The following is a 13,919-nucleotide window of genomic DNA, read 5'->3' as shown; positions in this document are numbered from 1 at the left end:
TGGATGGGGTGGAGATGTGGGCTTGGGTGCTCTTTCCAAGAGCCGGTGCAGACTCGATGGGCCGAATGGCCTCCTTCTGCACTGTAAATTCTATGATTCTATGTTGGCTTTGACCATCCTCTTTCTCTTTGCACTGCAGTGTTCTCCTTAATCAATTTTGCCACTGTTCCCCCTTTCCTATCTTTCCTGAGCACCTTGTATCCAGGAATATTTAAGAACCAGTCTTGACCTTTGAGCCAGATCTTTTGTTATTGTCACAACATGTTTCTGCATGGCTATGTGGTTATCTGTGTCTGCAACTCCTGATCTTATTGCCACACTGAGCATTTACATACATGCACTGTAACTCTAATTTAGGCTTTATTACTTATGCTGAACCCACCTAATAATTTACTCTTTTCTACTCGAATACCATCCTCCCCCAATATTCTTTGAACTTGGAAATACTTATCTAATATTACATCCTAGTTCCCACACCTGTGCCAAGTTAATTTAACTCCTCCCCAAAGCACTAGCAAATTGCCCCTCAAGGTGCCACCTGGCCCTGTTTGGGTGCAGCCTGTCCGGCTGTACAGGCCCATCTCCCCTAAATCTGATCCTAATGTCCCAAGAATCTAAAGTCCATGGCATCAAGGAGGCAACATACCATCCACAATTCACATCTGCAGCCACAGAAATGCCAGTGCCTGCTCTCCTCGGTCCCGTCAATTGAATTTTCTATCACTATTGCTGTTCCACCCTTTTTTCCTACCCCTTCCTTCCATATTTGGCTCTGGCTCCCTAGATAAACCATGGCTTCACACAGATTGAAGAGTGAGATGCAATCGCAACTCGTACACAACATGCCTATTTCTTCTTGACTGCCTGGAAGTAACACATTTCCTCTCTTCCTGAATATTCTTGAGCTGCAGGGTGACCAAATCTATAAACTTGCTATCCACAAAACTCTCAACATCGCCTTTTGTGAGACTAGCTTCTGCTTTTAGATATTCGGATGAAAAATGTGAGGTAAATTACTCCTGTTCAGATTGTATCGCGGTAATATTTGGAGTGTTAACATATGTAGGAACTCCTATGTTTCTACTGAGCTTTTTGGATTCACTTGACGAAGACTTCATCAAGTTGACAGTTTTAATGCACATAAAATAAATATGTATGTATAAGCTTTAAAATAGATCAAGCTATTACTTTTTTCTGACTTAAAATTATTTAGCACAACTTTTTTATATTTCTATTGATATTGATTTTGTCTTTGTTTTTCCCCATCTTTAGCCTCAGTCAATGTCCTAGTCCAAAACTGCAAGATCTACAACGATGCAAGCTGTGATATTTCAGCAGATGGACAGCTTCTGGCTGCATTCATTCCCAGTAGTCAGCGCGGATTTCCAGATGAAGGCATTTTAGCAGTGTATTCCCTTGCTTCACATAACCTGGGGGAAATGTTGTATACAAAGCGATTTGGTGAGTATATTGCAAAGAATACACACTTTTTTTTTTCCCAAGACTATTTTTCACTTTTGGAATTCTGTAGCCTATCATTTAGTGTCATTTCCTTTTCTTCTGTTCAGAGTTAAAGACCAGTTTCTCTGCTTAATGAGAATAATTTACCTAATTGTCACTTAAAACAAGCATTTTTTAAATAAATGTTTCTGAATATACAAACATGAGTTTTGGGGTTTAGTGAAATAGATTATGCAGCATCCCTTAGATTACAAAAAAAATGAGGCTATAGTTATTAAACTGTAATAATGAAAATGAGTCTGCGCTTTTTAAGGGATTACCTCATGGACGTTTTCCGGATTATGGAAGGTTATGAGAAGATAAATAGACATTGTTTCTATTCATTGAGATAGTTACAAGAAAGCAATGTTTTCAGATAATCATAAAAATTAAAAGGGCAAGTTAGGAAGAATTTTTGATTCTGCAACTTAAATCTGAACTTTCCTGCCGCAAATAGGAAAGCAGATCAAGTCAATAACAGAAATTGGCTTGGAAAAGAGAATATTAGCGCACAGGAGGAGCAAGCAGGCAAGTGAGATTAGACGAGGTAGTTGATATGACCATCAGGAGCCGCGCGCACAAGCATCTTCACGCAAAGAGTGGTGAGCCTGTGGAATTGATTACCACAGGAAGTCGTTTTTAAAAATAGAATTTAGAGTGCAGAAGGAGGCCATTCGGCCCATCGAGTGTGCACCGTCTCTTGGAAAGAGCACCCTTTCCAACTGCACACCTCCACCCTATCCCCATAACCCAGTAACCCCATCCAGCACTAAGGGCAATTTTGGACACTAAGGGCAATTTAGCATGGCCAATCCACCTAACCTGCACATCTTTGGACTGTGGGAGGAAACCGGAGGAAACCCACGCACACACTGGGAGAACGTGCAGACTCCGCACAGACAGTGACCCAAGCCGGGAATCGAACCTGGGACCCTGGAGCTGTGAAGCAATTGTGCTAATCACTATGCTACCGTGCTGCCCATTAATTGATGCTAAAATTTTGAATATATTCGAGAGGCGGCTGGATATAGCACTTGGAGAGAATGGGATCAAAGGCTATGGGGAGAGTTGGATGATCGGCTATGGCTCGAAGGGCCAAAAGGACGCCTCCTGCTCATATCTTCTATGTATCTCTGGTAGACACCCACATCCAAGTAGTCGTGAGGACTATTTATGGGACATTGAAACTAACACAGCTCCAGTGGTTTCCAGTGCTAGCGCTCATTGAACCTCCTGACGTTCTTGGGGGAAGCAAACCCCCTCAAGGAATACGACCAGCTGAGAGCTAACAAAGCGCTCCCACTGATACAGGACATGAAAAAGAAAACCCACACGCTCATCTGAAATCTCGTTGCCCCAAAACACTCCACACCCCATCTTTTGATGGCATACCTCCTGATTTACTGCAGACATTACCAACTGCTACCTGGCACTGACCCCGAGTAGTGAAATTCGGACAACCTTTAACCAACTGCTTTCGGATGAACCAGGGAAGATGTGGCCACTTCCTCCACAAGTGGAACTTACAAAGCAGGATGCATTGTGACTGGCCATCCAAGTCAGATCACATACTAAAGAGATCCAATTTTGCTGGCATCACAACTATTCACACTGAAGCTGTTGAATGGATTGTTAACCCCAACATCAAAGTATAATTGCTTTCCCACCAATACGAATTAAAAAAAGAACACAGGGAAGACATGAAGAGCAATATGGTCTCTTTTTGTACATGCATTTCTTGCATTCGATGTCACCATTTTTGCCTTTATTGATTTTAAGGACTTGGTGGCGAGCTTAGTTCTCATGGGTATGAGCTCTGCATAAAACTGCCCCAAATTAGTCAGTCTCTCGAACTGAAAGATGGAAACTGAAATAAAAATGTTGGCCTGTAACATCCTAGCCCTCAACGTCAGATTTGGAGTGTACCCCAAAGATGCGCTGTGGAACCCCTCCCAGAAGTTCTCAGATAAGAGTTTACCTGGCAATTGTCCAAAAGTATCAGCTTCCACTGGACAATTGTACTGTGCTGACAACTATTGGACAAAGTGGTTTAAATCGCTAACTTCGGATGGTTCTGCCAGTTTTACACTCAGTTATTCTGAAAGAGTTAGAGGGGGAAAAAGAAGGTTGGCACGGTGGCGCAGTGGTTAGCACTGATGCCTCAGCACTGAGGACCCGTGTTCGATCCCGGGACTGGGTCACTGTCAGCGTACCGATGATAAAGACCTGGATCGAGCCCCGTATGGGACACACCCCTGACCCCGCCTCCCCAAATAAGAGCCCCACCCACCAACGGTGTTCCCCATCTGGCATGGTTTTGAACTTCTGTGGTGCTCTGAATGGAAAACCAAACAATTGAGAAAAAGATTTTGGCTGAATATCCATCAGACTAAAACACTTGATTCTTCTGTATTTTTAAACCGTTCATCAGTTGCATTTATTAGCACATCTTTGGACTGTGGGAGAAAACCAGAGCTCCCAGAGGAAACCCATGCAGACACAAGGAGAATGTGCAAACTCGATACAGACAGTGACCAGGGGCGGGACCGAACCCGGATCCTCAGCGCTATGAGGCAGCAGTGCTAACCACTGTGCCACCATGCCACCCTTGACAATGGTTTTATGGTCGTCATTGGATTTTAAATTCCAGATATTTTATTGAGTTTAAATTCCATACCTGCCATGGTGGGATCGAACCTGGCTCCCCAGGTCATTATCCTGAGTCTCTGAAATAAGAGTCCAGCGACAATAAGACCATAAGACACAGGAGCAGAATTAGGCCACTTGGCTCATTGAGTCTGCTCCGCCATTCAATCATGGCTGATAATTTTCTCATCCCCATCCTCCTACCTTCTTCCCATAACCCCTGATCCCCTTATTAATCAAGAACCTATCTATCTCTGTCTTAAAGACACTCCGTGATTTGGCCTCCACAGCCTTCTGCGGCAAAGAGTTCCACAGATTCACCACCCTGGCTGAAGAAATTCCGCCTCATCTCTGTTTTAAAGGATCGTCCCTTTTGTCTGAGATTCGGTCCTTTGGTTCTAATTTTTCCTACAAGTGGAAATATCCTCTCCACGTCCACTCTATCTAGGCCTCTCAGTATCCTGTAAGTTTCAGTCAGATCCCCCCCTTCATCCTTCTAAACTCCCAACGAGTACAGACCCAGAGTCCTCAACCGTTCCTCATACGACAAGCTCTTCATTCCAGGGATCATTCTTGTGAGCCTCCTTTGGACCCTTTCCAAGGCCGGCACATCTTTCCTTAGATATGGGCCCAAAACTGCTCGCAATACTCCAAATGGGGTCTGACCAGAGTCTTGTACAGCCTCAGAAGTACATCCCTGGTCTTGTATTCTAGCCCTCTTGATATGAATGCTAACATTGCATTTGCCTTCCTAACTCCCGACTGAACCTGCACGTTAACCTTAAGAGAATTGTGAACAAGGACTCCCAAGTCCCTTTGTGCTTCTGATTTCCTAAGCATTTTCCCCCATTTAGAAAATAATCTATGCCTAAATTCCTCCTTCCAAAGTGGATAACCTCACACTTTTCCACATTGTATTTAATTTGCCATTTCATTGCCCACTCTCCTAGCTTGTCCAAGTCCTTCTGCAGCTCCCTTGCTTCCTCAATGCTGCCTGTCCCTCTACAGATCTTTGTATCATCTGCAAAGTTAGCAACAGTGCCTTCAGTTCCTTCCTCCAGATCATTAATGTATATTGTGAAAAGTTGTAGTCCCAGCACAGAGCTCTGAGGTGCACCACTAGTCACCGGCTGCCATCCTGAAAAAGACCCCTTTATCCCCACTCTCTGCCTTCTGCCAGTCAGCCAATCCTCTATCCATGCCAGGATCTTACCCTTAACAACATGGACTCTTCACTTATTTAACAGTCTCCTATACGGCACGTTAGATGAAAGGCCTTCTGGAAATCTAAATAAATCACGACCACTGGTTCTCCTTTGTCTAACTCCCTTGTTACTTCCTCAAAGAACACTTAACAGATTTGTAAGACATGACCTCCATTTGACAAAGCCGTGGTGACTTAGTCCTATTTTATAATGCACCTCAAAGTACTCCGCGATCTCATCTTTAATAACGGACTCTAAAATTTTACCAATGACCGAAGTCAGGCTAACCAGCCTATAATTTCCCATCTTCTGTATTCCTCTCTTCTTAAACAGCGGTATTGCATTAGCCACTTTGCAGTCCTCTCCCTGCCTGCCTCCAGTGATTTCTGAAAGATCACCACCAAGGCCTCCACAATCTCCTCAGCTATCTCTTCAGAACTCTGGGGTGTAGTCCATCCAGTCCAGGTGACGTATCCAGCTTCAGACCTTTCAGTTTCCCGAGAACCTTCTCCTTAGTGATGGCCACTGCACTCACCTCTGCCCCCTGATTCTCCTATAGCACTGGCATCCCACTGGTGTCTTCCACCGTGAAGACTGATGCAAAGTAACTATTCAGTTCCTCTGCCATTTCTTTGTTTCCTATTATTACTTCTCCAGCCATGTTTTCCTGTGGTCCGATGTCTATTTTTGCTTCTCTTTTACTTTTTATATAATGAAAAAACTCTTCCTATCTTCTTTAATATGACTGGCTTGCTTGTACTCATATTTCAACTTCTCTCCCCTTATTGCTTTTTTAGTTGTCCTCTGCTCACTTTTAAAGGATTCCCAATCCTCTGGCTTCCCAGTAATCCTCGCCACTTTGTATGCTTTTTCTTTTACTTTTATACTGTCCTTGACTTCCCTCATCAACCATGGTTGCCTTATCCTCCCCTGCAGATGTTGTCTCCTCCTTGGGATAAATTTCTGCTGTGCCTCCCAAATAACCCCCAAAAACTCCTGCTGTTGCTGTTCCACTGTCTTCCCTGCTGGGCTCCTTTTCCAATCAACTCTGGCCAGCTCCTCCCTCATGTCTTTGTAGTTAACCCTTATTTAATTGTAATACCATTACATCTGATTCCAGCTTCTCCCTCTCAAACTGCAGGGTAAATTCTATCACATTGTGGTCACTGCTTCTGAAGGGTTCCTTCACCTTAAGATCCCTAATCAAGTTTGCCTCATTACACATCACCAAATCCAGAATTGCCTGTTCCCGAGTGGGGTCTGCCACAAGCTGCTCCAAAAAAAATCCCTTAAACATTCCACGCATTCCTTTTCTTGGAATCCACTGCCAACCTGATTTTCCCAGTCCACCTGCTTTTTGAAGTCCCCCATGATTATTGTGATGTTGCCTTTTTTACATGCTTTCTCTATCTCCTGATTTATTTTTCTGCCCCACATGCTGACTACTGCAAGTACATACTCCCATCAGGATCTTTATACCTTTGTGATTCCTCAACTCTACCCATATTCTATGCCTTCTGATCCTTTCTCGCTCCTTGCTATCGTTTTAACTTCATTCCTTACTGACAATGCAACCCCGCCCACTTTGCCCATCTGCCTGTCCTTTCGATAGGACAAGCATCCTTGTATATTTAGATTCCAGCCCTGATCCTCTTATAGCCACGGCTCTGTGATGCCCACAACATCGTACCGGCCAATTTCAATGTGTACAACAAGCTAATTTACCTTTTTAACGTATAATGCATGCATTAAGGTACAATACCCTCAGTCCTGCATTGACCACCTCCCTTCTCATACTTGTCACCTTTTTGATGTTCTCTTACTTTTGTTCTCTATTTCCATTCAGTTATGACGTCTTCTAAGCTAACGACTGGTTCCTACCCCCCGCCACACTAGTTTAAATCCTCCCGCGTGACAGTAGCAAACCTCCCAGCCAGGATATTGGTGCCCCTTGTGTTTAGATGCAACCCGTCCTACTTGTACAGATCCCACGTGCCCCGGAAGGGAGCCCAATGGTCCAGAAATCTAAAACCCTCCCTCCTACACCACTGGTTTAGCCATGTGTTTAGCTGCACTCTCCTCCTATTTCTCGCCTAACTGGCACGTGGCACAGGGAGTAATCCTGAGATTACAATCCTCGAGGTCCTGCTTCTTACTTTACTGCCTAACTCCCTGAACTGCTTCTGCAGGACCTCATCACTCTTCCTGCCTATGTCGTTAGTACCTATGTGTACTTTTGACCTCTGGCTGTTAACCCTCCCCCTTCAGAATGACCTGTGTTAGTTCAGAGACATCCTTGACCCTGGCACCAGGGAGGCAACACACCATCATGGAGTCTCTTTCACGTCCACAGAAGCGCCTATCTGTGCCCCTTACTATAGAGTCCCCTATAACTATTGCTTGCCTGTACTTTACCCTCCCCTGCTGAGCAACAGAGCCAGTTGTGGTGCCACTGTTCTGGCTGCTGTTGTTTTCCCCTGATAGGCTATCCCCCCCACAGTATCTAATATGGTATACCTGTTAGAGAGGGGTACAACCACAGGGGATTCCTGCACTGACTACCTGCCCTTTCTAGCTATCTCCCATCTGTCAGCCTACACCATGGGTGTGACCACATCTCTGTACTCCTATCTATGATGCTTTCCACCACTTGCATGTTCCTAAGTGCATCCAACTGCTGCTCCAAACGAACCACGTGGTCTGTGAGGAGCTGCCATTGGTTGCACTTCCTGCAGACGTAGTCAACCGGAACGCTGGAAGCGTCACGGATCTACAGGCTGTCTTGACTTTATATGCGCAAAGCTGACTATGCCCAGCCTTCCTCCCTTTACATTAAAGGTGCTATTTAAATATAACAATTAAGAGAAACATGGATGCCCAAAGATCATGAAAAATAAAGTAAGAACAGTAATAATGTAATTGAAAAACAATAAAGCCAAAGGTCCAGATGAAATAATCACCAAACAAATTGAAAGTTTGGAAGACTTTTGAATAGACAGACTGACTCCCATCTTTAATAAAACTTGCAACATGGTAGAAAACCCAAAAGAATTAAGTAAATCAATATTTATTGTGCTCCCTAAAAAGCCCAGAGCAATTGAATATAAACTCTGTTGCATTATCAGGCGGATGAGTTGCATTACAAAGATCCTTTGAGTACTGGTGAACAGAGCCAGGAGCAAGATAAAACGAGAAGTTATCTTCTTCAGTGTGATTTTGTAGACGTTAGGGAAATGGCAAACGCTATCTTTATGATACATACACTAACGGAAAGCACCACAGAATTGAAAAGATGGTTGCATATATTTTACTGCTTATACCAAGATATTTGAAAAGATGAAACATGGAGAACTGATGAACATTTTAGAGCCCCTTGACCTTGATGCAAAGCATCTTGGAATGATAAGCTATCTTGTGAGTAAATGGCAGCCATAAAAGTTGAGAACGATTTCAGCAATTCTTTGAACATTAAGAGGGGTCAAATGGGGTGTGTTTTCTCCCCGATATATTCAGTTTCTACAATGAAAATAATCTTACATGTTTTGGAGATCGCCTGGAGTATTAGTTGCAGGTTACAATTTCAATAATTTAACATACTCCAATGATACTGTTTTTATTGCCAACTCTGAAGAGAAACTGCAAAAGATTTTAGTTAGAGTAGTGAGGGGAAGTGAGAAGCAAGGGCTGAGGATAAATTGTATGAAAACAATATAAGTCACAACAGAATGTAAGATCATAGTAAAGAATTAAAGGTTGCACAGGTCGACATATTTTGTTACCCGAAGTATGTTATCATCAGATGGACAGTGAGACCAAGAAATAAGATGAAGGACTGGAATGGCCAAAGGTGCATTTCAAAAAATGAAAACGATTATGATCAATTCAAAATTAGCCATGAAAACGAAGCTGAGAATTTTGGACTGCAGAATGAGTGTTGGATGATCGGTGAAGCAATGCAGAGAAGATTTGAGGCTGAAAGAGTTGTAGTTGAGGTGAATAATGAAGGCATCTTGGACAAATCACACATATCAATGCAGAAGTGCTGATAAAATCTTGAGACCAAAAGAACTATGCTACTGAGGAACAGGAAGAAATAATTATTTACAAAGTCTGATACTGACGAAAAAGATCGCTGGTAAGCAATTGAGGCGGATAAAAAATAATCTTTCTGAAGAGCCTTGCAGACTGGATGAATGTGCCACCAACAAAGATGATTTATGCCTCCAGAGCAAGATTAACGTGGAGGTCCATAGCCTCTAATGCCCCTCTTGCGGCATTGTATCTGAAGAGAGAGATATAAATGCAAGTTACTTAGTGTTGCTATTTAACTATTGATGTTTAAAATTACAAATGGACCAACATTCTTTTGCAAATTTATTTCTTTTTTTATACTTGTAAATGCTCTGACAAACTTTTAATATTCCTGACTAGTTTACTCTCAATTTCCTTTTTATCAATCTTTTAGTGTTTCTTTGCTTTCTGAAACACACCCAATCCGCAGACTTACTACTATTCTTTGCAACATTAAGCCACGGATGGATCTTGCTGAGTTTTGTTCTTCAATGGAATGTATTTTTGTTGAATACATAATTTTTAATTGTTTCTTTATATGTTTCTCACTATTTATTTACCAGTTAACCTTAGCCAGCTCCACCCTAAAACCAAATTGGCTTTGTTTTATGTTTAAGATTCTTGTTTGTGATTGGAGTATGTCACTTACAATTGAATTCCATATTAAGTTTGTATTATGATCATTATTTTCAGGTAGATCTTTTACAATGAAGTTACTAATCAACCCTGCCTACACAATACTATATCTCAAATAGCTTCATCCCTAGCTTGTTCCAAAATGTTATTGCTCCTGGAAACTGTTACAAAACTATTATGCAAGCATGTCTTCCAGACCATCTTTGCCGATTTGGGTGATCTAATCTGTATGAAAATTCAAGTCATCCACAATTAGTACTTTTATCACGGGCTCCAATAATTTCTTGTTTAATACCCTCTCCAGTAGTATATAACAGGTCTCACATAGCAGGCTGGTAAAAATAATTGGCAGTGTAGTTGACGGCGAGGAACAATACTTTAGACTGCAGGAAGAATAAGATGGTATGGTCATTTGGGCAGAATAGGGGCAGGTTTAGCACAGGGACTGGTTTAGCACAGGGCTAAATAGCTGGCATTTAAAGCAGACCAAGGCAGGCCAGCAGCACGATGCAATTCCCTTACCAGCCTCCCTCAACAGGCGCCGGAATGTGGCGACTAGGGGCTTTTCATAGTAACTTCATTTGAAGCCTTCTTGTGACAATAAGCGATTTTAATTTTCAGTTTTTCATTTCAAATGGAATTCAATTGTGAGAAGTGTGAAGTAATGCATTTTAGAAGGTCAAATAAGGCATTGAAATATTCAATAAATGGGAGGATACAGGATAGTGTGGAGAAACAGATGGGCCTTGAAGTGTAAATCCACAGATCTTTAACGGTAACCGAATAGATCACTCAGGTTGTTAAGGCATACACCATACTTGCCTTTATTAGCAGAGGCATAGAACATAATACAATAGGGAGGTTATGCCCGAACTGTACACCGAATAGTTGGTGCACAACTTAAGTACTTTGTACATTTCTGTATAATTCCCATTACAGGAAAGATGTGCTTGCACTGGAGAGGGTACAGAGGAGATTTACACGGATGTTTCCAGGACTGGAAAATTTTAGCTGAGGAAAGGATAGACCGGGTTTCTTCCTGTAGAATGTCATCACTGGAAGGTTGGAATGACTAATAACAAAATCAGAAAGGTGTAAAGAAAACAAATGAAATTAAATGAAAATCGCTTATTATCACAAGTAGGCTTCGAATGAAGTTACTATGAAAAGCCCCTAGTCGCCACATTCCGGCGCCTGTTCGGGGAGGCTGGTATGGGAATTGAACCGTGCTACTGGCCTGCCTTGGTCTGCTTTAAAAGGCAGCGATTTAGCAACTCTAACTCCTGTTTCTAATGTACTGAGTATTTATTTGGCATTGGTCCACTGGGACTGCCATAACTTGCAGCTATGACCGGTGAACCTATGTTTTCAGTGTGCTGAAGTTTTCATACCTTGATTTTGTAAAGCAAGTTATGTGTTTCAAAGGATTTTCATCGTATATAAAGCCTGTATAATTTAGAGTGTATCTTACAGGGCATGCTAGGAAAGCAGCTTAAGAAAAATTAAGATCGTACAGCATAACCTGTAGGAGCAATAATTGCTTGAAAGACTACTCGCAGCTAGAGCTAAACTATCTTTTTTAATTTATCGCCTCAGGTCCAAATGCTATTTCTGTCAGTTTGTCTCCAATGGGAAAGTACGTGATGGTTGGCCTGGCCTCCCGGCGCATCCTGCTACACCCCTCCACTGAACATATGGTGGCACAAGTCTTCCGATTGCAGCAACCCCATGGTGGAGAAACCTCAATGAGAGTGAGTCTTAATCTGTTAGCTATTTAATGGTTTGTTGCCAGCAGGTAAAACTGCAGGGATCTTGCTACCTTCTGAGAACAGCAAGTTTTAATGTATTGATTGACTGGCTTGTCTTTGCAGTTATGCCTTTGTTCAAGTTGTTGCTGAATTCCTAGCAGTGAGAGATTGGCTAACGTACAGGAAAAGTCTTGCTGAGCTCAATGAAGCAACTCAACAGTCATGTTCTTCACTTTGTAAACTTCATGAAGTACAGCTGAGATAGCATATTAGTTCAAACCGATAATAGCTGTAGTATTTTTGAAGTGTATTTACTGTGGTAATATCGGACTTAATGTACTTAATTGACTGTAAAGTGAATTGGGACAGCATTATAGAAGTACAAGTGTTGCTTTCTAAAAAAAAAAAATGCAAGTCTTTCTGTGATGGTGGGGACATTGAAGAGGTCATGTTGGATCACCCACTTAGCAGTTCTGGGTGAAGCTAGGAGCCTTATCTTATGGCCTTGCATTCCAGGCTCTGTGTCATTGAGGATGAACCTCCTTTCATTAGTTACTTAATTGTCCTTTGTAGATCATAGAATAACCTGTGGTAGCTCTTTGACAGAACTCTCTAGTTTGTCCCACTCCTTTGCTCTTTTCCCCATCCTCCTCCAACAACAATTTGTATTTATGCAGTACTGTTAGCATAGTAACATCCCAAGGAACTTCACAACATTATAAAACAAAGTACGGCACCAAGCCACAAAAGATGTTATGTCACATTACCAAACTTTTGGCCAAAGAGATGGGTTTTGAGTGTCTTTGAGGAGGAAAATGAGGGAGACAGGTGGAGTGAGGGAATTCCATTGTGTGCGCCTAGGCAACTGAAGGTATGGCCTCTAGTGGTGGAGAAATTGAAATTGGAGATGCATTGAGGTCAGAATTGAAGGAGCACAGAAATATTGACAGGTTGTGGGGCTGGTTAAGATTACAGAGATCAGAATGGATAAGGCCATGAAGAGCTTCGAAATAAGAATGAAAAGTTCAAAATCAAGATGTGTTTAGCTGGGAACTACTGTAGGCTAACCAATACAAAACTGATGGGAAAACGATTCTTGGGTGCGAGTTAAGACATGGACAGTAGAGTTGTGAATGAACTTGAGTTTACAGAGAGTAGAATACAGATGGCTCTTGAAATAGTCTACTATAAAGTAACGATACCACGAATGCTGGAGGTTTCAGCCACAGATGAGCTGAGACATCAGACAATGATACGGAGGTGGGTGTAGGCTATCTTACTGATGGTACAAGTGGAAAACTCATCTTGGAATCAAGATTGCAAACAAACGGACTTAATCTTAGACTATAGCCACTAAGAGGGATGGAGTTGTAGCTAGGGAAGGGAATTTTCAGCAGGACAAAAATAATGGCTTTAGTTTGTCCGGTATTTAATTGGAGGGAATTTCTCCTCCGATACGGGATGTGGGATAAGCAGCTATTTCGAACTGAAGATAAGAAGAAATGTAACTGATTCTTATGCTGCTTGAGTGATGTTGGAGTTGCACTCATCTAGGCAAGTGAAGAGCATTAAGAATATTCTGACTTGTACCGTGTAGATAGCGGACAAGCTTTGGGGAGTCGCGAGATGAGTTATTCTCCACAGAATCCCGCACTCTCATCTGCTCTTGTCGCCACAATATTTATATAGCTGGTCCAGTTTCTGGTTAATGGTAACCCCAAGCAAAGATGTTGATCATGGGGGATTCATTGATGGCAATGCCATTGAATTTTGTAAATTTATTTTATTCATTTGCGGGATGTAGACATAGTTGGCTAGGTCAGCATTTATTTCCCATTCTTATCCTTGAAAAGGATGAGTGCCTTCTTGAACTGCTGCAGTCTGTGAGGTGTTGGTAGACCCACAGCGCTGGGGACAGAGGTCCAGTATTGACCCAGCGACACTGAAGGAACAGTGATATTTTTCCAAGTCCGGATGGTGAGTGGCTTGAAGGGTAACATCCAGGTTATGGTGTTCCCAGATATGTGCTCCCCTTGTCCTTCTAGATGGTAGTGATTGTGGATTTGGAGGTGCTACTTAAGGAGTCTTGCAGTGTGTCTTGTAGATGGTGCCC

General features: G+C 42.4%; 1 protein-coding gene across 1 annotated transcript in view; it reads left to right on the top strand.

Annotated features, from left to right (window-relative positions):
* Nucleotides 1-13,919, top strand: part of LOC119971629 (activating molecule in BECN1-regulated autophagy protein 1-like) — a 520,908-nt gene that overhangs the window by 311,255 nt on the left and 195,734 nt on the right. The window contains 2 exon segments of the mRNA XM_038807450.1: nucleotides 1,273-1,461; nucleotides 11,655-11,809. Of these exon segments, the coding sequence (XP_038663378.1) occupies nucleotides 1,273-1,461; nucleotides 11,655-11,809 (344 nt within the window).

The sequence above is a fragment of the Scyliorhinus canicula genome, chromosome 9 (assembly GCF_902713615.1).
Source record: "Scyliorhinus canicula chromosome 9, sScyCan1.1, whole genome shotgun sequence".
Taxonomy (NCBI): domain Eukaryota; kingdom Metazoa; phylum Chordata; class Chondrichthyes; order Carcharhiniformes; family Scyliorhinidae; genus Scyliorhinus; species Scyliorhinus canicula.
The sequence above is the reverse complement of the archived record's forward strand: the minus strand, read 5'-3'. Positions and strand labels throughout refer to the sequence as shown.